The sequence below is a fragment of the Onychostruthus taczanowskii genome, unplaced genomic scaffold (genome assembly GCF_017590055.1).
Source record: "Onychostruthus taczanowskii isolate IOZ18803 unplaced genomic scaffold, ASM1759005v1 scaffold2, whole genome shotgun sequence".
In the NCBI taxonomy this organism is placed as follows: Eukaryota; Metazoa; Chordata; class Aves; order Passeriformes; family Passeridae; genus Onychostruthus; species Onychostruthus taczanowskii.
The window spans coordinates 15,555,095-15,579,124 of record NW_024499239.1 but is presented as its reverse complement, the minus strand read 5'-3'; the positions used below and the strand labels follow the sequence as shown (position 1 = coordinate 15,579,124).

At 36.1% G+C, this 24,030-nt stretch overlaps 1 protein-coding gene across 2 annotated transcripts in view; it reads left to right on the top strand.

The window, feature by feature from the left end:
- CC2D2A (coiled-coil and C2 domain containing 2A) overlaps positions 1 to 24,030 on the top strand; it is a 52,939-nt gene that overhangs the window by 17,097 nt on the left and 11,812 nt on the right. For both annotated transcript variants that reach the window (XM_041403056.1, XM_041403057.1), the window contains 15 exons: positions 1,674 to 1,814; positions 2,229 to 2,385; positions 4,450 to 4,679; positions 5,567 to 5,744; positions 6,929 to 7,085; positions 8,187 to 8,334; positions 10,343 to 10,481; positions 11,310 to 11,513; positions 14,851 to 14,943; positions 16,705 to 16,796; positions 18,494 to 18,661; positions 20,086 to 20,191; positions 21,487 to 21,596; positions 21,717 to 21,813; positions 23,074 to 23,172. In XM_041403056.1, the coding sequence (XP_041258990.1) occupies positions 1,674 to 1,814; positions 2,229 to 2,385; positions 4,450 to 4,679; positions 5,567 to 5,744; positions 6,929 to 7,085; positions 8,187 to 8,334; positions 10,343 to 10,481; positions 11,310 to 11,513; positions 14,851 to 14,943; positions 16,705 to 16,796; positions 18,494 to 18,661; positions 20,086 to 20,191; positions 21,487 to 21,596; positions 21,717 to 21,813; positions 23,074 to 23,172 (2,119 nt within the window). The remainder of the gene's footprint in view (positions 1 to 1,673; positions 1,815 to 2,228; positions 2,386 to 4,449; positions 4,680 to 5,566; positions 5,745 to 6,928; positions 7,086 to 8,186; positions 8,335 to 10,342; positions 10,482 to 11,309; positions 11,514 to 14,850; positions 14,944 to 16,704; positions 16,797 to 18,493; positions 18,662 to 20,085; positions 20,192 to 21,486; positions 21,597 to 21,716; positions 21,814 to 23,073; positions 23,173 to 24,030) is intronic.

Here is a 24,030-nt window from a genome sequence, read left to right as displayed (position 1 = left end):
TTTTGGCACCTGAGGCTTGCTTGATGGTGAACTCCAGTAAGAAAGAATACATCTTCTGTGTATCTGATGTGTTTTTCTATATCTTGAGTGCTTTAGTTTCGTGCTATTATGAATCTGGAGAAACTCAGCTGAAATCAGTGAGATCAGTGTTGCTTAAGTAACATGAGATGAGTTTGGCTGGTATTATTCTAGAGCTTTTCATATCTGTAATTCATTTTGGCTACAGCTCTGTTATTCGAAGCTGTTACACATATGAAGGTCAGATGGGCTCAGGAATTTTTGCTGTTATGGTATTCAGTACTAACTTGGACTACTTATGTTGGTAAAATCGTCTGAGCTGCCTTGTCTCTCTTATAACATTGCATTTCCCTGATGGTCAATGTAGAACACTCGTGAGAAGTTACAGACATGTAGCATGGAAAATAATCTAATTGTTTTCTCCACCCTGCAATAACATAACAGATGTATATATCCTTTGCTTTCTGGAGATCAAAGCTGTAATTTTCCATTGGCTTGAGGAAGAAATGTCATCTGAATACAGAAAACTTTTGCAGATTAGGAAATTCATCTTCACTTCCTGAAGTAGGAAGCCACCATATGCTATAGATTCTATGATTCAGGTTCTTGTGGGTAATGTATTTTAGCAGAGATGATTCTCTGCTGAAAGGTCCTACTTCCAAATCCCGTACATCAGATAAGTGTGGTTACTGATCTCTATGTTTCTCATGCCTTTAAGTTTCATCTTCTAGCATCATCTGGTAGACAAAAAAGAAAAAGTTGCTACATGGATAAGTAATATGCAGATTGCTAGCTAATGAAGTGGAGAAGTTACTCATATGCCTTTCTGAAGTCTGCATTTCTTCTTTGTTTATTGTTTTCCCTAAATTGGCTTATGCTGTTAAATGATGTATGATGTCTTTCTTCTCTGAGCTCTAACTCCATCTGTTTTCCACATTCTCTGAATATTACAAGTAGCAATGTGTTAGTTTACATTGGTTTGTTTTTTTTAATCACAGACTGGTTTTGTACCAGGATAATAGTGAAACAGCCTGAGCTTGTGCTGCATGGACATTTACGTTGGAAATGTGTGATGGTCATTAAAAGTGCTAATGAATACCTCTTTTCCAAACAGATTAGAGGGTGGAAATGTGAAATACCATTTCTGAGACCAAAAAAAAGGCTACGTTAATTTTGTTTGTATTAAGAATCTTGAAGGTCTGTCAAAGGACTTACTACATTACTTCATCTCTTCAGGTCCTTCTTACTGGAACTAGAGGCATATGAAGTTTAAAACATCTTTCATAATGTACACATGTAATGAGCATTACTTCATAGCAGCAGTGTAGATTTCCTGGGCTGATGTTTACATGAATTTACTTTAAAATGTTTTTAATTATGTACAGCTGTAATAAGCATTTCCGAATACTGTGAGATCTGTAAAGAACAGACTTAATTGAAGTCAGATTGTTCCAAATGAAAGAGACTGGAATATAGGAGGAAATAAAATCCTGCAATCTTCAAGTCTGGGTTTTATGTTCCTTGGAGTTAAACCACTGCAGCCATCAATCAACCTGAAACCCCTATCACTTGGCTTTTGGTATCCCAAGTTTTCAATCTGTTCCACTGAGTGAGACAATTCTGATTGATCTTGTGCTATGTATGTCAATTTCTAGACAAACCAGAAGACTTCGTGATGCTGAACAAGAAAAAGACAGAATGCTGCTTAAGACCATTATCAAAGTTTGGAAACAAATTAAATCCCTCCGGGACTTTCAGAAGTTTACTAACACACCCATGAAACTTTATTTGAGGAAGTATGTCCTGATAACTTGATAATTATTGTACTTCATTTGCTAGCAGTGGAGTTGTAATAAGATTAGTTAATTTAGAAACTTATAATTTTGATATGCAGAAGTAAGACTTTGAGCAGTGCTGGCACTTTTAGCCAGCCACTTTTGAGTTTGGGGAAGAGGGAAAGTTTAAATAAGTAATAACTGTAGCAGAAAGGAATTGCTACAGATTAATGAGTAAAGAATGTTACTGTCTGGAATTGATATAATTATCTGCTATCAACAATTAAGAGTATCTATGCTAGTCTTTTTAAATAAAACATACTTTTGATATAATGAAGTTAATTCATGGAGAAGTAGATTTCTATTATATGTTACAGACTTAATTGTAAACCTTATGTAATTTTATGCAACATGCTGCTAATGGTTGTTTTGAAGGGAAGAGGTTGATCAGAAATCAGATGAAAAAGCATATGAAGCAGAAATTCAGGCTGAGATAAAGGAATTGCTAGAAGAATGTATGGAAGAATATGAAAAGAAAATGGAGGAATATAAAACTGAGCTACATGACTGGAAATCCTGGAAGAAGACACAGGTTTGTTTAAATCATTCAATTTCACAGAAAACAAAATTACTAGTGAATGTGTCAAAAATTTCTCCTTCTAATGCAGAAAAAATTTCAGAGTTATGTATATGTTTTATGTTCAGATACATTCTGTCTATTTAGAATTAGTTAGGCAGGTAGTTGTTAAGTAAAAAATTAGAATATATTAGGCTTTTGTGAGGCATTGTTTTTCTGCTACTGATTTTTCAGCATTTCAATTCTTTCTTTCAGTTTGGTAATTTTGCAGCATTCCTGTTAATTTAATTTCTTTCTTGCAAAGAAAAAACATGAATGAACTGTGTGCCTATGAGTAACAAAGCAGAATAATTAAGGGGTATTTCTAATGAACTAGCAGTTGATATAATCTCATGTAAATATATGTTTGGGAATATCTCACTATGTTCAGGAATGTCTGACTGAAAGATTTAATTAATATTCTAGCCTTTCACCTTTGCAAAGCTTTATTGCTAACAATCTGTGCTGTAGCTAAGGTCTCAGTAGTGCTTCAAAGGGATATTGGGAAGTACAGGTGCTTCAGCAGCACACTGCAAAAGATGATCTTTGAAATCAACTGTGGCACAATCAGGTTTGCTTTCACAGTTAGGTGGCAATATACTGGATTCCTCAGGGTAATGGTGATTTTACTTTAATATGATTATTGCCCAGCTTGAGCACCCTGGGTTTTTGGATACCAAAGAAAAATAAAGCTTAAGAAAATGGTTCAAATACAGTTTTCAAGAGTCTAGTGTATCTGCTGATACTTTTATGGAGAGTCTTTTCATGTACATGTAGCCTCTATGGAAGGCATTTAAAATATTTGAGAGGAAGCCAATATGCAAGAATTGGAAATTCCTTTTATCAGAACACAAGTGGGCACATGACTCATTACCTCATCGTGTAGGTTCGCTTGTAGGATAAGGTGAGTGTAAACCTTGAAATGAAGGCAGGTAGTCATGAACATTGATCCTAATGCAAACTGTTCATCCGTGCCTTCACAAATACCATTGTGGCATCTTTTTATTGTGCTAGTCACAAACTATCTTCAGACTGAGAGGATTATGGTTCTTTCCTTTTAGAATGAAATTACCTTTCTTTCATACCCACAAGTGCTTTATTTTATTTTCACTCAGAGTACTTTTTGACGTAATCACTCCTCTTGGTTTCTTCCTAGTACAGATCACGTGAATCAAACACACTAGAGCAAGGTGAGACTAAATAAATTTAAAAGCAAATACAAGAGCAAGAAGGATAACACAAAATTTGGCAAAGAAAGAATATTTAAAAAAAAAAATATGTGAACAAGTTGTTTGGCTTACTACTTTAGTTAATGAGCAGAATCTGCTCTCCTTCATCTTTACATATGATGTGTTAAGTTGTGAAGTGGCTTGGTGCTTCCAAGCAAGCTGTACTTCCAAGTAATTTAGAAGTCTGTGGAAGGAGGAAGTGTTTTGCAGCTGTTTAAGGCTGAGCATGCACGTAAACACTGTAGGACAGGAGATGCTGAAAGGCATGTGTTGTTCTGTTTATTTATTCTTGTTTGGCATGAGGAAGGGAAAGGATCATTCTGCTCATGCTGAAGACACTGCTAAGAAAAAAAAACACTTGTGCTCCAGAGTCTGTGGCACATGTGTATTTGTTTTGTCAGTGTATGTGCAGACAGTGCATCTCAAACAACTGTGTCTACTGGCTGAGCAATCTTCCTTCAATCCTAACAGAATGTACGTGGTAGCTCAGGCAAATGAGAACGCAGCATCTAGCCAGAACGTTCAAGAAACATGCTGATTTTGAAAGTTGGTAGGATTAAGTAAATGTTTTGCTTGGAGCACATTATGATTTTGAAGCATATGAATGGAATGTATTGCTGAATTCTGAAACTGATGCAGTCCTTTACAATGAGAGAAATGTTTTATGTGTTTGTGTGTAATACTAAAATTATACTGTCATTTTACTGTACATACACCATCTGTGTTTAGCACTTGTGAATCAAGAGAACAAGAGAAAAAATTGCAGAGATTGAAACACAATCAGAAAGAATGTTACTGTTTTTATATGCAGAAGTCCAAGAAGAAAAAGAAAAAAGATGCTCGTGTAGATGAAGAATCAGAAGATCATGATTTTGGTGAGGAACGTATAAAACCCATCCCACCTAAAATGGCCGATAGCCTGGAAATAGAGCAGCAGGTTAGAGAAAAAGCTGACAACTGCAGAAGGAAACCTGGAGAGCCTATTCTAGTTCCTGAGCTGACCCTCTCAGGAAGCATAACTCCAACTGAGCAGTGTCCTCGGTAAGATAAATGTTGGCTGGCAAATTACCTTATTTGTGAATTTCTATAATTTATTACTTGCTTGTTGATACAACTTCAGATGGATGTTTAGCCTAGTGATGAAACCTCTGCTTTTGAAGGTGATACAACTTAATTAGTTTTCAGGTCACATATAACCTTGTATATAGTGCACTTAAAAATGTGTGTCTGCACAATCCCTTTGAACCCTTTGCTATTCCCTGAGCATCTGCATAGAACAGGGTGTAGATACAAAGAAGCTGGTTTCACTGTAGAGTCTGGGTTGCTGCTGATAGTGCCACTTTCACTAGCTAGTCCTGTACACAAGGTCTGTGCTGTACTCAGCAAAGGGAAAAGAAAGAAATTGTGTACTAAGCAAGAGATTGCACTGTAAGGAATAAATGTACTTGTTTTCTGTTACTTTCCATATTTGCACATACAATTTAGCATACATGTGCTGTATTCCAGTAATTTGAATACTGCTTTGTTTTGTACTTAGTTCACAAATAGCATCACCAGGGCATGCTGCTTGGCTGTTGTACTCCCAGTGACTGAAAACTTCAAAATTTTAGCTCGCTATCATTTTTGTGCTTTGAAGGAACAGGGTGGAAGAGAATTTTTTTTTCCCTAGATAATTTCTTTTATATGGAGTTAGCTTTTGTGGATCCAAAATTTGACTTCATAGTTTTAGAATAATTTTATATTCACAAAAAGATAAAATGCCAGTTAAGTAAGAGTTCTAAAGTCGTTCTATGCAGTGACATTTTTGGAGGAATACCATCTATTTTTAGGTGGGTTCTGTCTCCCCATGAGAAATCAGATTTTCATTAAAAATAAATAATAAAAATGTTATTAAAAATTATATGATAGCTTGTTTGACATATTTACAGAGCAGAAGTTTTGCGACGAGAGGATGTGAAGAAACGCTCAGCATTTATTAAAGTCCTTTTCAACTCCAAAGAAGTGTCAAGGACTGTTACCCGACCAATAAGTTCCGATTTTAGAGTTCACTTTGGACAGATTTTCAATTTACAAATAATCAATTGGCCAGAGTGTTTGAAACTACAGGTAGATGTTGATTTATTGCAATAACTTTTAAAAGATGATATAAAATGTAATTACTCCTGCAATGCTTCTGTTTTGCTCTATGATGGTGTCATAAAAACTGAAAAACCTGTGAAAGACCTTTTGTAAATCATCAATCTTACGCTCCTTCCTTGCTTCTGCAGTCTTTAACATTTAACTTTGCTGTTATGTTTTTGATGTTTATGCTTTCTAGAAACATGTAGAAAAAATATAGTTTGGGTGGGAAAAATTAAATAATTGAGACTTGTGATTAAATATGTTAGTGCATTGGCCTTTTGATTTGGAAAAACTGATTCGTGTTGCAGATCAAATTGCTGACATGGTCTCCTTAAAACATTATTTTCCACACAGTAAAACCCTCATGATGTTTACTGGAGGGAAATAAGAAAAAAAAAAATTCTAGTAATGTCCGTAACTGCTGACTTCATCAGCAGTGCAGTTAAATCAAGCCACTACCACCCCCACTTCCACATATGAATTAATAAATGGTTCACATGAATACTTTTCAGTGTTAATATGAAATATATTTTGAGGAAAGAGGATCAGGATCCTACTTCTCCCTTTAGGAGACTCCTCTGGTTACGTAAGACTGGTAGTTCAGGGAAAGCTGTAAAAACCCCTTGTCTGCTTATTTATTTAGCATGTAAATTGAAAAGGAGAAGGAATACCATTTTCCTGGATTCAAAACATTTGCATGGAGAAGCCACTGACATCACTCTGAGCCTGCAGCAGGCTATGAAAGAGAGAAGCAGCCTGCAGTGCTGCCAGTATGGGCACTGTGTGCCATACCCTGCCTTTCATAGGGAGAATTAGGCAGAATCCCTCCAGAATCTTCAGCTGATCCAAGGGAATGTCACAAGCAGTTGCACATTGTGCAGTGATGCTCTTAAAAGCCTGGATTTGTCATACTTGTCTCAGGTGCATTAGAAAAGTGAAGAAGATGGACTTGTAGGAAGAATTCACATCAAGTAAGCTGCTGATAGCTGCTGAAATGTCTGCTAATTGGGTATTTTAGAAAGTGAATTAATACAATGGCCTTAAATTATTTATTTCATGCTTAAGCCATAGTAAAACCTTTTCTCTAAATATCCTGCAATATATTTTCAATTTCTCAAGAATGCACTTGTAAATTTTTTCTTCTGTCCCTCATCATATATTTTTCCTAGATTTATGAAACGACAGGTATCAGCAGTACCACCTTGTTAGCTGAAGTGTTCTTGCCTGTTCCTGAGACTGCAGTTCTGACAGGCAGTGCTCCTCTGGAGGAAATAGAGTTCAGCAGTGATCAGCGTGTGGTATTGGATCATGAAGGAGTTGGGAGTGGTAAGGACTCTTGTTTTCCTTAGCTCAGTGTTTCTCGTTTTGCTGGAACCATGCAGCAGTAAGAGGCTGGAGGGGTTTCAGAGTAAGTCCTGCTAAGGGCCTTCACAGCTTCTGTAACTGAGTCTTCCATAATAGTCATGATTCTTATTATTGAAGTTCATTGCAGAATTTTTGTTGCTTACTAATTTTAAGCTTTGTGTAATAAAAATGTGTCTGTTTATTATCTGTCTTGTTGTATCAGTGGAGTTTTACTAGCTACAGAAGATGTTTGGGATTTTTTGAGCATTTGAGTAATCAGACCTCTGACACTGCAGAGCAAGCAGATACTAATCATTATAGCTCCAGTGATTTTAATGTTTTAAACCACTGAAAAACTGTCTGTAGGAGTGTATATGCAGAGTAATTTTTTTGTCCTCCTCTTTGCTCTGTTGACAACCTGCACACATCTTTTCCCTGGAGCTTTAGACTAAAGATAAAACAAGGAGAGATAGGACAAGGGGAAACAAGAAGAATACATAGTAGCATATGGAACTTGCAAGTGTGTATAATGAATTTGAACAGCAGAGAGACTGACTTGCATAAATTTGCCATATATAAATACAGATAAAGCTAGAGCAGAATAGATAAAAAAATGAGGAGTAAAAAAATAGGGTAAAAAAATCATTACAGTAAATGTGTGTGTAAATGTCACTGACTATGATGAGCATTTGTACAATTGTGTGTCAAAAGCTTTAGGACTGACTTTTCAATCATACATAATTCTTTTGACTCTGAATTTCTGTTTTGTTAATAACAGTATGCTGAATCTGAAACGTACCAGAAATATTAAATGGTGTGCATCTGTGGAGGAAAAAAATGAGCCTTTGGCACAGCCTTTCCTTACAGCTCAAATGGAAACCTTTTCTGTAGGTGTGATGGAATCTTTCACTCATTATTGTAGAACAGAATTCTTCCCCACAGCACACAGCAGGATCATTCTTTCACATTAACCTTTTTATATAAAGGCACAGGTTATTTGACTACTCATTTTCTGTAAGTATTTTTAAAAATGTTAAGATATTGTGTTTGAATACACTACTTTGGATTTTTCCCCCTTGATAGGTGTGTCCTTTTCATTTGAAGCTGATGGTAGCAACAGAATGACTTTCATGACCTCTGGGAAAGTATCCAGTAGTGTCTCTTGGGCAGTTGGAGAAAAAGGAATCCCCTTAATTCCTGCAGTATCTCAGCAAAACACAGGCATTCCAAGGTAATGAGACAGGAATTTTCAGTGATTCATGGGAAAGATTGTACTAGTACTTTTAAAAAAAATATTTCATAATCAAGACTTTTCATAATCTTTTTCCTTAAATTTAGATGTTTTACTTCATGCTGTAACCCTCTGCACGTATCTCAGGATACATGTTTTTGGTAAATGTATTTTAGTTAGAAATCTTATCTTTTAGCATTTTATTTCTAGAAAATTCAATCTAATTAATTCAATGTTATGGTTTTCTAATAGAAAGAGAATATATTGTCAGGGAACCTTCCTGTAATTATTTTGGTAAGAGCAGAAACTCCAGTTCTTTCTTATCTGAATTGCATTTGGAGAGGCTATGTCTAATCTGCCCAGAGGCTGCAAGTTGGTTATTGTAGATTATTTGTCCATTCTGTTGCTTTTATTTAATTCCATAAAGCCAAAGAGATTATACATAAAGGCTGCTTTTGTAAGCCCTAGGTACCTTTGCTATAAACCCTTAAAACTTTTCCCATAGTTATTAATACTGTGCAAGTATGAGTACTTCTTCCAGCTGATTCATTTGTCAGGTTTTTATTTATTTAGAAGCTAGACATTGTCTTACAAATCATTCTGTTACTACTGTTAACCAAGCTGCAGCCATTCAAGTACTTTGCTGATCAGCATATCAGTACTCTGCTGACTTCATTGAGAGTAGAATAGATGAGATTAAAATGTAAAGATGGATTCCCAACAGTTAACTTTAACTCTGGAGACTAATCACTGTAATAAATGGAAAACTAAAGAATTTCAAAAGGAAGTTTTCTGTGAAACACTCTTCTTTGAAACACTTTGTGAAGATGAACAGCTCCCTGTGACTTTGCATTGTCTGTTGGGAAGGTCAGAGACAGGATTTTCATGACTAATGTTAGCTTTTGCTGCCCATGAGCTTTTTAGAACAATTGTGATTCAGTTGGCATTTGTTCAGCACTGATGCCTAAAGATAAACTTGATGTTCCTGCTTTATCTGCTGCTCCAGTAACTGCTGGATATTTTGCTGGATTCTTACCAAGCACAAGACAAACTTGTAAGTTTCAAAGCTTTCTTGAAAATACTCAAGTAGAGATCAAGGACTGAAACTAGCACCCCTAACATGAGAAGGGGCAACATCCACTCCAGTGGTATTTGGCTAATAAATAACACACATGTCCTGGTGTATTGGCCTTCTGTGTCAAGGTTTGAGTAGCAGTGGGCCTTCATAGGTGGCTTCTGTGAGAAGATGCACATGGTGAGCAAGGCAGTTACAAAATGGCCTCCAGACCACCTGCCATACTTCTTGCCTACTGTGAATACAAGAAAGGGAGTAGGAGCACCTAGAGGATAAAGACTTGGGACTTGTAGTTACAGGGAGGATCATAAGCAGTGCTGCATCACAAGAGAGAAGGCTGCTAGGGTTTCCCAAGCACAGGCAATGTCCTCTCCAGCCAGCATGCAGTCTGGACATGGCAGGCAGAGCAGAGTGCTGGCAGCAGTCCCAGACATGGTGAGGGGATGATTCAGGCCCAGGGTCTATGCAGAAACAGCAAGGAGGGGGCAGAGACGAGGGCTGAAATGCAGGGCTGAAAGCACCATCCAGGAGGACAAGTGAAAGACAGGAGCTAAGATACAACACAAGCAAGGACTGTATGTCTGAGAAGTTCTTTGTCAAAACTTCTGTGTTACCTTTCACAGTGTGAGGCAATTTATCTTCTTACTTGCAGCAATGTGGAATAGCATAGGTATATGAGGAATATATCAAAAAACAGTTTATTAGCTGTATAAATGTTGTCTTCCATCAGTTCCTTCATGTTTCCCATTTACTTTGCTTTGCTACTGATCATTCCCTCAGTTCCATAGCTGCAACTAAGAACTGTGAACTGGAATTTACTATTCAGGTTGTGGGGAGCTTTTTGGGCTTTTCTAAGATTGTTTTAAATACTTTTTTAATATTACTAAATCAAATGTGCTTTAGGTGTAAGTCATGTCAATTCTGTCTTTTCAGTGCTTTAAAAAATATTGATGCTATTGCATCCATTGGCACATCAGGCCTAACTGATATGAAGAAACTAGCTAAATGGGCAGCTGAAGCAAAACTTGATCCAAATGACCCAAACAATGCAGCTCTAATGCAGCTGATCATGGTAAGTGGTGTTTTCAGAGCTACTGGAGGTGTGCAACTCCTGGTCACCAGAACCTCCCCACACAATCTGTATGCATGCCAGGGAGGTAGCAGCATTTGAATTCGTGGTGGACATACTTGTGTGAATGGTAAGAAGCAAAATATCTACTAAAAATATGATTAATGCATTTAGTAGTGTGTTGTTTACATATTAATGAATATGATTTATTAATCCATTCAGCAGTGGCAAAAAATTGGTGTAAGGGAATGCGCATACAGATCAGTTAATAAATTAAAAACAAAATACGGATTTTGGAGTTTGTTGTTTCTTTAAAGTGCAAGGGAATTTTCAGTGTACTTGTGTGGTACTAAATAAGAAGCTGCTCTTTAATGAGGATTGCACAGAGATCTCAGGTGTTGTAAAGGCTTCAGCTTTTCTGAACAACAAATTGAGGAGCTGTTTACATTGCTGTTTAATTTACATGGCTGTTTATTTACATAGCTGTTTAATTTACATAGCTATTTACAAAGCTGAAGTTCTGTAAATTGATCTCCTCTACCATACAGTTTCCTAGGTTACTCTGACATGTTGTAGTTTTCATGCTCTCTGATCTTTTGTTTATGATACAAGGAAATAGAATTTTATTATATTCTGTAACGTATAATCTCATATGCTTTGCTCAGCAAAACACTGCTGCAAAATACTTGGTGTTTCAGTCTGTGTGATCCATCTTTTTTGCTTTTGCTTAAAATTAACATCCTTGCAATATGCATGTAAAACTTATAAAAGCTATTTTATGGATTTTTGTCACTTTGTATGAAAAAGTTAATATTTTTGTTACTAATTTAGATTGCTACAAGTGGAGAGGCACACATTCCTGATTTCTTCAGATTGGAACAGTTGCAGCAAGAATTTAATTTTGTTTCTGATGAGGAGTTTAATAGATCAAAGAGATTCCGACTGTTGCAGCTCAGAAATGAGGAGGTGGCAGAGTTCCGAAACTATAAGCAAGTCCCTTTACATGAACGAGAAATCAGTGAGAAAATCTTCCAGGTAGAATGTTATCTGAAATACTTATTTTCTTCTTTAATTGCTTATAATATTTGACTTGCAGTTAAGTCAAGTGGTTCTTTAAAGAATGTAAAGCTATGCTGACATGAAAAAACCAAGAATTTTATTTCTTCAGTCTTTTCTAGCATTATTTCCATCTGATTAAACTAGCTTCCTTCCAAGGCAGTATTTCCACAGCCATACTTCGTTAAGAGTTAAATAAAACAGTTAAAAAAACTGGTGTAGACAAAAATGTTATAAGTTAGTAGTTTTCGTTAAAGTTGAGACACTTTTTTAAAAAGTGATTTTAGATATAAAAAGGTAATTCAGAGATAATTCAAGCTTCGGCCTATTAGCTTTTGAGCCCTTTTTTGGGGGAAGGACTGTTAGAAGCAATAACCCTAACAAGAATTGAAACCTTACTTTTGTTTTATTAGAGCCTGTGTTACAGATATTCCTGTTATAGTACATTGCTCCAATTGGCTTATCTTGTCCTTGCCTGCCTGTTGATTACCTTATTGAAATGCAGTGTGTGCAATTTTTTTTATTTGGGTTATACTTCAATTATTTTTATCTCAACTCTCTTATTAGTCTTAAGTCATGCATTTTTTTTTTCTTAGCAATTCATATAGCTAAGGAGCATTTTAGTGTGTTCTTTGGCTTAGGAGGATCAGAGTCACCTCATAGTCTGGCAAATTCTCTTTCATCCCTACTTCTTCTGACATAGATTTATTTGAAAAATTACTTTTTTCCTTTCTGTTGGATGATATTTTTTAAAAGATATTTCTTAATTCAGACATATCTGTCTCTTTGCAAATTTTAGGTTAGTTTTGTATCTTTTATTTAAATATGTACCACATGTTTGCTGTACGTTTCTAAACCAGTTCATTTTATGGGCTATTTTCATTCATTTTATGTTATCATTCAAATTTGAAAGTCTTAGTTTAAGAATTATTTCAATGGAGTGTTGGTTTTTTTCCATTAAGGATAAATTGGATAAACCCATGATAGCCCATTCCAGGTTTATTTTATATGCTGTGATCTTCAAAACTAAGTTTCAAGTGATTTGTTCCTAGTTGATTTACTGGCTATTTGGCAAAAAGGTCTGGAAGTTCGTAGAATCATGGAAATGCTATTTGGAAAATATTCTCTGGAGATCATCTGGTCCTGCTTTCCACTGAAGTGGTGGTACTGTTGCCAGCACTAGATGAGGTCAGCTGTTTATTTGTCTAGCCAAGTCTTGAAAACCTCTAAATGAGAGACACCACTGACTTTTTGAACAACCTGTTCCAGTGCTTTGCTATCCTTCTAGAGATTGTTCAAAAAAAAAAAAAAAAAGAAAAAGAAGTCATGTCTAACCTGAGCTTTCGAGGTTGTGTTTAATGGCTGCTTTCCCTTGTTGTATTGTCTGGAACTAGAGAGATGATTTTGGCACCCTGTCCTTTGTAACTGCCCCTCAAAGAGTTGTGGGCAGATACTGCATTGCTCATTAATCTCTTCCTCACCAGACTGATGAATCTGAACACCTTGCCCAGTGCAAGAACAACTCTGAAACACTGGAGTAAGTCCAGTACAGAGCTGTCAGAACATGTGCAATGCTGAAGCACATGAGCAACGAGGAGAGGCAGAAAGGACTAAGGTTGTTTGTGCCTAAGCAGGCAAGGCTTGAGAGGGTTTCTTACTGCATCCTTCAGGTACCTAGTGGTGCAGAGAAAACAAGAGAGAGACTCATCTTAGAGGTGAGATGATGATAGACACAAGTTACTCCCAGTGACATTGCAGTTAAATATAATGAAAACATTTTTCACTAAGAAGATGTTTAAGTTATTGAACACATTGTCCATCAAGTTTGTAAAATTGCCATCTCTGGAGATACTGAAAATTCAACTGTCCAGGGCCCTGAGCATTCTGATTGGTGTTGTTCCAACTCAGAGCTCAGATCAGATGACCACCAGAAGTCTCTTCAAATTTATATTATTCTAAGATTCTGACCTCTTCTTGTAGTCATGTCCTCTAGGTCTCTTGCTGTCTTAGTAGCCCTTCAGTGGATCCCATCCAGTGTCTCTACATGCCTCTTGAATTGGCAGCTGCAAATTGGCTGCAGTATTTCAGGTGTATCCCCTGAAGTGTTAGGCTGGAGAGGCTGGTAGTTTCCCTTTGTCTGTAGGACATGCTGATCCTTATGTATCCTGTGGTTTGCCTTTGGCCAAGAACATGTCACTGGTTGTCATTAAACCCAGACTTATTTCAATATGGCTGTTATTCTTCTGTTTGATTTCTAATCTGTGCCAGTGCAAATTTTTCAACCCTCAGTACAGAATTTTCCCTTTTTGTAACTGAGGCTTCAGTTGCCGTAGTTTTAAGTCATAAAGAGCCCTCTGAACTATGGTTCAGTCACTCATATTAACCATTCTTCCTAATCAAGTATCCTTGGCTAAATTGCTGTCAGTGCATTGAGTTTCCTCATCCAGATCACTTCTGAAGAAACTGAATATAATCAATCCCAGAGGTCCTTTGCTTTTTAGAGGACACTAATTAGATATTGAGCTGTTTCTCCTTACTGTTGGAGCTCAGACATGAGGATTAATTTTACTAAGTACTTTTACATAACTCGCTGTGGTTCTGAAGCCAGTGTGATTCTCAGATCCTGGGAGAGCCTCTTGACTTGTAAGCTCTGGTTTTTGCTTGAAAGCTGAGTGTTAGCTCTAGCCTTTCTTAATTTATGAGACACTTTCCTATACTTGTGAATACAAGTCGCATCTCTCAGTAGAGCTTTCACTGTTCGCCCATCTATCTCTCACAGCCCTCAGAGATATCCCATCAACATACTTCTTCCTAAGAACCAAGTGCAGTTCTACTCACTAAGTGAGTTTTACAACCTATGAAAAGTAATTACTAATTATTTGGAAAAGTTCTTACTAGTATTAAAACACAGTTCAGATTTCTGACCATCCTCCAAGAATCCTGCATCATTTCTGCTTGTAAAGGACTCTTACTGTTAAAGCTGCAGTAGGTGAAGACACTTGCAGTTCAAGTGGAATTTCAGTTTATAACAGCAAGTCAAAATTCAGCTTTAAAAAAGGAGAAGGAAATTGTCAAGTTATTAATTGTAATTTAAACCATATAAATCTTGTAACTGAATGGTATTCTTGTCTCTATTGATGAAAGTTTAGCATATATTGTATACACTAGCATTAAAAATAGCTTTACAAACTTCTCACATCTGCTGTGGTTCACTGTGGTCCATACATTATTGTTAATGAAATATTTAGCATTTTTTCTTACATGTGATAAAGTACTGAATATATATTGAAGCACAAACTGTAATAAATATCTTTAGGACTATGAGAAGAGAGTGCAAGAGAGGGATGTGATTGACAGCAAAAATTACCTAGATGCACACAGAGCAGTTGTTGCCAACTATCTACAGAAGGTAAGATGCTAAATATGTGCTTCACCATATTCCTGTAAGCCGTATGTTGCTTCAGTACTTGGAGACTTTATTTCCCTGAATACTAAAACCTGATTCACCTCTAAAAATGGCCTACAGTTAGGCCTGAAACTGGTGTAATTGAACAAATGGAGGTCTGTGTTATTTAATGGTTTTGAGGATGATGCAATATACAAAATTAAAAGCCATTCTGAATATTTGTCAGTTCTGAAAATTCTTCTTTGCTTCAGTGCCCCAGAGATTTGTACTGTTGAGTCTCAGGAATTTAGTGATTTCCTTCCTCCCTGTTTTCCTTGTTGTGAGCTGTCATGCTAAGAGCTTAATCATCTCCATGAAAGTGGCCCTAATCACTTCTAAAAAATCATTTAATGTAATACACAGTGTCTTGTCCTGCACCTTAAGGCAGAGAACATATCTTCTGTCATTCACCTTCATTGTGGTATTAGAGTAATCTTCCCCTTATATTGATTTAATTATTTTTTCTAGTTTTCATTATATTAAAATGACATTGTCTTTAATCCTTAGGGAAAAAGAAAGAAAACATTCATCATGTAACCTAGAAAAGTTTACAATTTCAGACTGACAAAAAAACAAGTGTGAAACATGGCTACCAGTTTCTTAGCAGTTGTGTAAATATCAAAAAGTGTATCAAATCCTAGCCTGCCAGCAAAACACGAAATATAAGGTTTAATTAAAGTATGACAAAACAAATTATTGGTTAGAAAGAATGCTTCATGAAAGAAGCTTAGAAAAAAAAGTGTTTAAATCTCCCAGGCAAGTGCCAAAGTCCAGATTCAATATGAGTATAAAAATTATTTTTGACAAAGCTGTCATGTCTGTGTCAGCCCCATATGTTTTGCATGACATTGAACATATGGGTTTTGCAGCACACTGAATAGTAATAGAGTAGTACAGAATAGCATACATTATAATACCTTTGTGTGCCTCTTTTGTAGATTAAATACAAGTAACCTTTTTTAAAACAGTACTTGGATACTTTACACTTCAATAAATTGTCAGATGGACTAGAAAAGTAGGTTTCTTGTATCAAAACTGAAATTCAGTTCACTCTGAAAAGTGATCTTTATATGTGTATCACTTCTGATGTTGTACTAGCACACAGTATAAAGCCACTCACTGCTAGCATTAGTGCTAAGAGGAAAGGACAAAGGCAATATTCTTTCAGTCTGCTTCCACATAGTTGTTAGTATCTCTGTGCTTCACTCTATGACATCAGCAAAGATATGTAAGGAACTAAGAATTTTAAACATTTATTTGAAATCAAAGTATTTTTAATACAGGCTTCACCAGTTCTGTAGTCCAAAGTATTTCTTTTGACCCACATAACTGGTACCATAAAGATTTCTCTACAGCCTTTTTTGCAACTTCATTTAGATGTGGAAAATTATGTCTGTTGGTGTCATTTGTTTTTGTAATTGTTTCTGATGGTGAGCTGTAAGCAGATAAAGACATAATCTTTTGATTGTATGTTTTCATATATTCTTCTATCAATCTAGGCAGTATGTTTCTAGAGAAGCATTGTATTGGTAAAATGAGCTGCTCTTACATTCTAAAGAAGTAGCTGATGGAAAGAAATTTTTCTTTCAACTGTGACCCTTGTAAAATTTGGAAAAAATGAAGAGTATGTATGTGGATGTTTTGTGTTTAACAATCAGAATACAAACATTGGCAGTGGTTTGGATTAGAAAGGCACTTCTGTCTCTTCTCCCTCCCCATTCACAGGTGCGAGAATCAGTAATCAACCGTTTCCTCATAGCAAAACACCATTTCATTCTCTCTGACCTTGTCAATGAAGAGGAGATTCCAGGCCTGGGGTAAGACAGCTATCTTTATTTGTTCCAAATAAAAAAAGATTAATGTAAAATCACCTGCTTTTTAAATTTCTATTTTACAAAGTGTGTTGCTGTGACTAACTAATGTGGCTTTGTGTGTAGTATAATAGATAAACTTCCAATTGCTGTGCCACTACAAAATGTAAGTCAAAACTTCTTTAAGAAAAAGTCTGGTTTTGACAGAAATAAAGTGACAGTGTGTAAATAAGATATACAAGGATATGATGCATTTCTGATGAGCTGAGCATTGTCCTTGTGGTGCCAGATTGAATATTTCCAATTTTCAGGCAAGTATCAGAGTTAGTAACACTATTATTGACTGGTTCTGTAGGTGATGCCTCCATACAGTCAGTGCCTATACCCTGTAAATAATGTGCAGTAGATTTTTAACTGTAATTTTCTTTTACTTCCCATATACTTCTGATGCTGAATGTTCTCATACGCTGCTTATGTTCAAAAAATATACCGAGTTTGGAAATTACTGCTTTTCTCTTCTAAAATAACTTTTTCTTTTAATACTTGAGTAGTTTCTTTGGATTTTTGTTTCAAATCCCATACCTATCAATTTTAACATGTATCAATCATCACAGCATAGATGGATCTTAGTGTTGCTCATTTAAAATCTGTGTAAGTAAACAAGTTGTGAAAATTTATTTTTTTTCTTTCGTGTAGAAGTTGCTTCTGTTCACTGTAAACACAACACCCTTATACAATCAAAGTGTTTTTCAACCAGCTGTATAAATCTAAACAGTCCCATCTGCTGGAGACACAGAGACTTGCTCTTTTACAAAAGACTTCATGCTTGGTTTTAGTTGATGTTGTCACGTCACAGTAGAGAAAAATCTGAACAAGACTACAATTAGCTTTTTTGTTTAGAATCAAATGCTTCATTTATATTTTCTCATCATGAATCCTAATTCATATTGTATTCTATTTGCAAAGATTATGGTTACTGAATTTAAAATACACCGTGGCTTGCTTAATATTTACTTAGTGAGATATTTCAGTGACTCATGATTCTATGTTATTTTAACAGTAATTACTGTGGGGGCTTTATTACATATAAGAAGGAAATGCCATTAGCTATCAGTTTTTAAATGTGTTTTTTGAATGTCTGCAGTTGATATCAATGATGCAAACATTGCATATATCTGCAGAAATGAAACACACATCTTCATTTTATTGTTTTCCTGTTTTTCTTTTTTCCTTTGACTCTGCTTTGCCTTGGGTTATAAGTTCTGAGGGTCCAGGGTATGTTGTGGTATATTGATTCTGCTTCCTCTCTGTAGCCTGTTATTCAGTGTACATAGCTATGTAGATAGATGCTTTGCCTCTTATATACAGTGGTTATCATCATCTGCTAGATCCCTTGTTTATAGCACTGTAGTTTAGATCTGTCTTGAAGTAATTGTCTTTTTTGCACCTTACATAGTTTTGGGGAAAAAAAACCCACAAACAACCAAACTTTTTTGCACATTGAAGTTATAATTCCTGAAATATAAGACAGAATTGGATTAGTGCAGTACTAAACAACTGCAGCATTTTGACATTTCAGGGAGTTTTGTTTGGAGCAAATATTTCCTTTTCGTGTTAGTGCATAATTTTCATGTGGGTCATGATAACACTGGAATGCTGGATTCTATGCAAAACTGACTAAATACCTGGTTTATGATTATTAGCATTTTGGGACTTGGCCTCTTTAAACTGGCAGAGCCAAAACGACCATTAAGGCCAAGAAGAAAAGAAAGGAAGAAGGTCACAGCACAGAATTTATCAGATGGAGACATAAAACTGTTAGTGAACATCATCAGAGCCTATGATATTCCAGTGAGAAAGCCAGTGATGAGGTATGTTTAAAAGCTTGTTTCCAGTACAGATTCGTTTTCTGGCTTCTGTTTTGAGGGCAGATGAAGCAACAGATGTTACAATTCAGCCATGTGTGTTGATTCTCAGGATAAAAACATACATATATACATTTATCTTTTCACAAAGATGATAAAGGACTGATACTTTGTAAGTTTGTAGATTAATATAATAATTTTTCAGTAGCTGTGAAATTCAAGATGTGTTTTACCAGTAAGTGTCAGAAAGATCAGTTACAGCTTTGACAGCATTATAACTCTGGTAATACCAGATGAATTATCCCTTAAGGAAGCCTCTTGATAATACTCAGGGAAATTTTAATTCATAATATCTTAATTAAATACTAAAAACAAATATTAAAAAATACAGTTCTTCACTGAGGGATACTGTATTTGTCTCGTGAGTGCAGCATGTTGATCTTCTCCAGGATGAACCGTTTAAGTTAATAGATTGAGCCTAATGTGGCTCTAATTTTAAAGGTGACCTTTACACTCAGGCACATTAAGACAATGCCTGCACTGCATGATGGTGTGTCATGTAGGGACACTGAACAGTCTGCTTCAGCTCCAGAAGCAATGTATTAATGCAGTGTTCACTCTCTCTCTCCCCTCCTCCCCCCAAAATTAATACACCTTGCATTTAACTTTATTTCCAAGCTGGCCAGTTGCAGAATTTAGCATTGTCGGCTGTTCTTTCTCTTACACTATTAGAGGTTCTGCTGCACTCTGTAAATAAATTGATACTGAGAAAAGCAAATCATTGACAGGAAAAAGAAGATGAAAAATTCAATTCATTACCAGAATTACAACAATAATTAAAACCTCATCTAGTCTTTTTGCATTATATGATATTTTATTTTGAGCTGCTTTATACGTTAATAGGTATTTTTTATGGTCTATAATGTGGCCTTACCACAAAATGTTATGTGGAAGTACTCTGAAAATAAATGGTTTAACATATATTTTCTTCTACTTCACTCATGGGTTGACAAATCTGTAATATTCATATGAATTCTTTTTGCCATAGAGGCCTTGCCTGAATACCATGAGATATACACGGTTCATGAATTCTGCAGGGATTCAACTACTTGAACTTAAAAACTTGTAGTGAAAGAGATTGTGTGGGGTAGGCAAAAAAAACCAAACTCTGCAGTTAATAAACTCTTCAGAAAAGAGAGCCTCCAGGCACAAAGTACTCTTTTGCAATGAGGCTTGTAAGAAGTATACACTCAATACCCCTTTCTGGCATTTTATGTGATCTAATAAATATCTTCCCAAGGTTAAAATTGTAACAAAAACCATCAGGAGTATTTCCAGTATCGGTATGGCTAATAGACAATGTGAGGGATTAATATTTAGTAATGAATTCTCTGTCTTCCCTGATTGTTGTTGTCTGTTTCCTCTTGTAGCAAACTTCAACAGCCATCAAAGTCTTCAAGGTCCTTTAACGAGATGTTTGCAGCCTCTCCATCAGCTCAGAGCCCACCTAACAGCCCAGATTGGGCATTCAACCAGGTATGTTACAAACCTGACATCTTCTGTGAAGCTGTGAGCATTTTCCACATTCACCCTCAGAAAGACACCTTATTGGCAAGGTTTCCTTGCCCACTCCTTTGTCTCCAGAAGGAGAGTAAAGCTGCAAAAGGTTCAGAGAAGAATATACAGAATGGCTCCTACCCAGTGAAAAATGATGGGACTTTGAGCCAGAACACCCATAACTGCGAGTAGAGGAGGAGAAATATGGTAGAAAAGCACCAAATAAGAAGTCATAGACACTGGATAAGGATTGACTGTTTCCTGGCACTGTACGTACAAATGTGAGTGATGGGCAAATGAGGCTGGTAGGAGTTAGGTTCAAAACAAACCTTCAAAGAAAGTTGTGATTCTTCATTCAACAGCTGGTCAGTGCCCAGAGAAGTTGCTTGCATGTATTGTGGATGAAAGAGGTTGGTTTGTGCTGAAGTGGGTATTGGGCAAGTATGTGAAGAGTGATCCATTGGGAGTTACTTAATAGAAAAATCATTACAGACTTAGGAAAGTCTTTCATCTGAAAATGTTTGAAGTTTTTCTGTGTGTGTTGGCTGCTGGCTGTTTTCATAGGCTGCACTTTGGGTCCAGTACACTCCTAGTTTAAACCAGCACAGCATTCTTATGGCTGACACTGAAATTACAATTTTTTGCTATTTAAAACTAAATTCAGCATCCTTCTGAATGAAGATGAAAGACCTTCAGGGTTTTTACTGGTTTCCTTGTGATTTTCCTTCAAAATTACAGCTTTTTGAAATGTAGAAAAGCTTCTGCCACATGCATTTGAATAAGGCATTTTTAATCACATTAGGGGTTTGTTTTGTCTAGATGAAGTTGCTTATCTGTCATAGGAGCCAGTTTCAGGGACAACTGGGATTGTAGCTGGAGGCTTCTTGGATTACAGATAAGAGGATACAAGTGCACTTTTTTCCACTGGTGACTGGATCACATGTTCTCTTTCAGTTACTTTCCTTGATTAGATAGCCTGTAACTTTTCAACTCTCAGGAGAAAATATGGTTTTGCCAGTGTATATAAATACATCAAGTATTTTGAGTACACATAAATTTTTGGAAATGCTAGTGTATGAAATATTTTTAAAAGCTTCATAAATGCTTAGAAACCCATGAAGTGCAATATTTAAGGTGTATTAAAGTTATATCTGGGCTGAACCAGCCTGATTGCCACAATGTATGTTTTTCTAAATGCATGAAATGTGTAATTTAATGTGCTCTGATGAATTTCCACAGAGGTGTGTTTCCTTTGTTTTGATACCTATTTCTAGGTTTTGGTCCGTCCTTTTGTAGAAGTTTCTTTTCAGCGAGCAGTCTGCCGGACAACAACAGCAGAAGGTCCAAGCCCCTGCTGGAATGAGGAACTTGAGCTTCCATTTAGGTATGGCAAAATGAAACCAAATTATTTCTGCATAATAATAGTTTAATTTGAGCATGCAAATTTATCCTCATTTTCCTGTATTGTTCAAATCACTTTTTTTGATTTATTTAACCTCTTCAGAGCTCCTAATGGTGACTACAGCACCCACAGTTTGCAGTCAGTAAAAGATGAAGTCTTCATTAATGTTTTTGATGAAGTACTTCATGATGCTGTAGAGGTGAGTTCATAACTGAAGGACATTGTACACTAGAGAGCATTGTGAGCTTTTTGAAGTTGTCAGAACAAGATTTTCCAAGTAATGACTTCTCCCATCCTGTGCCTCTCTTTTCTCTATTTTGTCATTCCTTATGATTTTATATCTGGTCAACACTGCAAGGTTGTCAGAGGGAGCAATCTTTACAGTGTTAACCTTTATAAAAATTCAGCTTGTGCCACATAAAATGCTGCTAGAGTTGAACACATCACATGTGTGTAATATACTTTACTGATACTTAATGAAGTTGAAGATCCTAAAATTGAGAGGCATCATGAATTGTAATCTGAATTCTGTTCTTAACCTGAATCAGAGCTTTTTACTTCATTCCAGATGAGTGATCCAAGTTCTTGTATTTTTTGCTAACTATTGTTATGCTTTATCTCATCCTGTTTTACAAGCTTTTTGGTGAAATAAAAAAAAAAAAAAAAAAGCCCAAACCATCTTTGGTTGTTTGTAGTAATTATTTTGAATGAGACAAGAATTACAAGTACTAGTAGCAAGAAATTTTTGTAAGCTCTCAGTTTTGGCATAACTTCTTCCCCTGTTGAATCCAGTGAAAGCTTTCCTAGTCAGTTCAGCAGACACAAAAATAGCAGCACTCAACATTCTTGAAAACATAGCCCAGAAATAAATAATGCACACACTTCACTGGGAACAGAATTCTGTCCTCAAAACTGAAATGATACTTGATGAAGCAGAAGGAAGAAAGCTACACACTTGAAACTTGGATGTCATGCCAGAGGTTTTTTTAAAAATAATTCTAGGCTGATCATAAAAGATTTGGAAATCTGATAGGCAGCACACATGAAAAGAGTTTTTTCCCATTTCACAGGGTTTCCTTAGATTTTCATACCATTTGAACTTCAAAAAGCTCTTCTAAATACTAATAGAATATTTCATTACAGGACCACAGCTTCATTTACTTTGTCGAGAAGAGTGTTGTGGACTCCTTATCAGAGTTTTAAGTTCTCCATCTTATGTTATACAGGACTTAAACCCTAGAGTGCAAGCACATTGTATCATGGACTGTAATATTGTATATTTTCAGCATCTGGTGTGCTTGAAAGTTGTGCAGAATAATTACTGCTGCACAAGTAATGGAGCTGATACTTACAGAAAATGAATACAGAATTTTTTATTCATGCCTTGATTCAATTGTTGATTGAATGAAAGGAAATGAAGCTGTCTTACAAAGTGTTATATTGGGCAACTTTTTAATAGGATGATCGTGAAAGAGGAAGTGGAATCCACACTCGTATTGAGAGGCACTGGCTGGGATGTGTTAAGATTCCATTTACTACCATATATTTTCAAGCAAGGGTAAGTGATTTTATTTGAAGTAAAATACAGAACTGAGAATGGAAAAGGGCTGGAAATGGAATGTCAGATTTAATTATATTCTTTGCAATTATTAGTTTATTTTTATGGGATTGTTTGAAGATGCCTTTGAAACCACTGGGATTTTTTTGACAGATTTAGTGAGTATTTCCCAGTAAGTTCAAGGTTTAGAAGGGAGAAGAGATAAAATATACTCAACAGTGGCAATGCAGCCTGACTTCCTTCAGTAGCAAGGTTATACACAGATTTTTTTGGGTGGTTTTCTCAGTGGCTTTTGAGGGCTCTGGTATTGCACAGCCTAGATGGATGAACTAGGAATAGAATCACCTAGATATTTGCCTAGATAATTTCCTAGATGAGGAAATTTGAACTTTTTTTCACCCTTTCCACGAATCACAAGATTTTGATCTTTGCCTCTCCCAATCCCTTCTTTCTTCCAATTCTAGAACTTTTCAAGAGAAACTTTCTTCAAGAAATAGTCACAGTTAGTCATGGGAGTAGTAGTAAAATATGCTCTTCTTCAGAGGAAATATTTTTTTGTCCAACCACTCATTCTGGACTTAGTTTAAGGAAATTACTTATTTCCATTGATAGTCCTATCATATTGTAATACAGCTGTAATGCGTACTTCTACATGGCAGTTGCTTTTTCCTGTAGATCAAATCATCTGATCACAAAAGTCAGAATCTTCATGAAGCGAGAAACAGACATCAGTTGCATTCCTAATGACACATTCATTTACTATTCTCTGGCCATATGGGGCACTCTTCAGAACCTTAATGACTTCAAGGCATACTCTGAGCCGCCCAGATTTTTTGGGTGGACGGAAAGTCTGTAGGA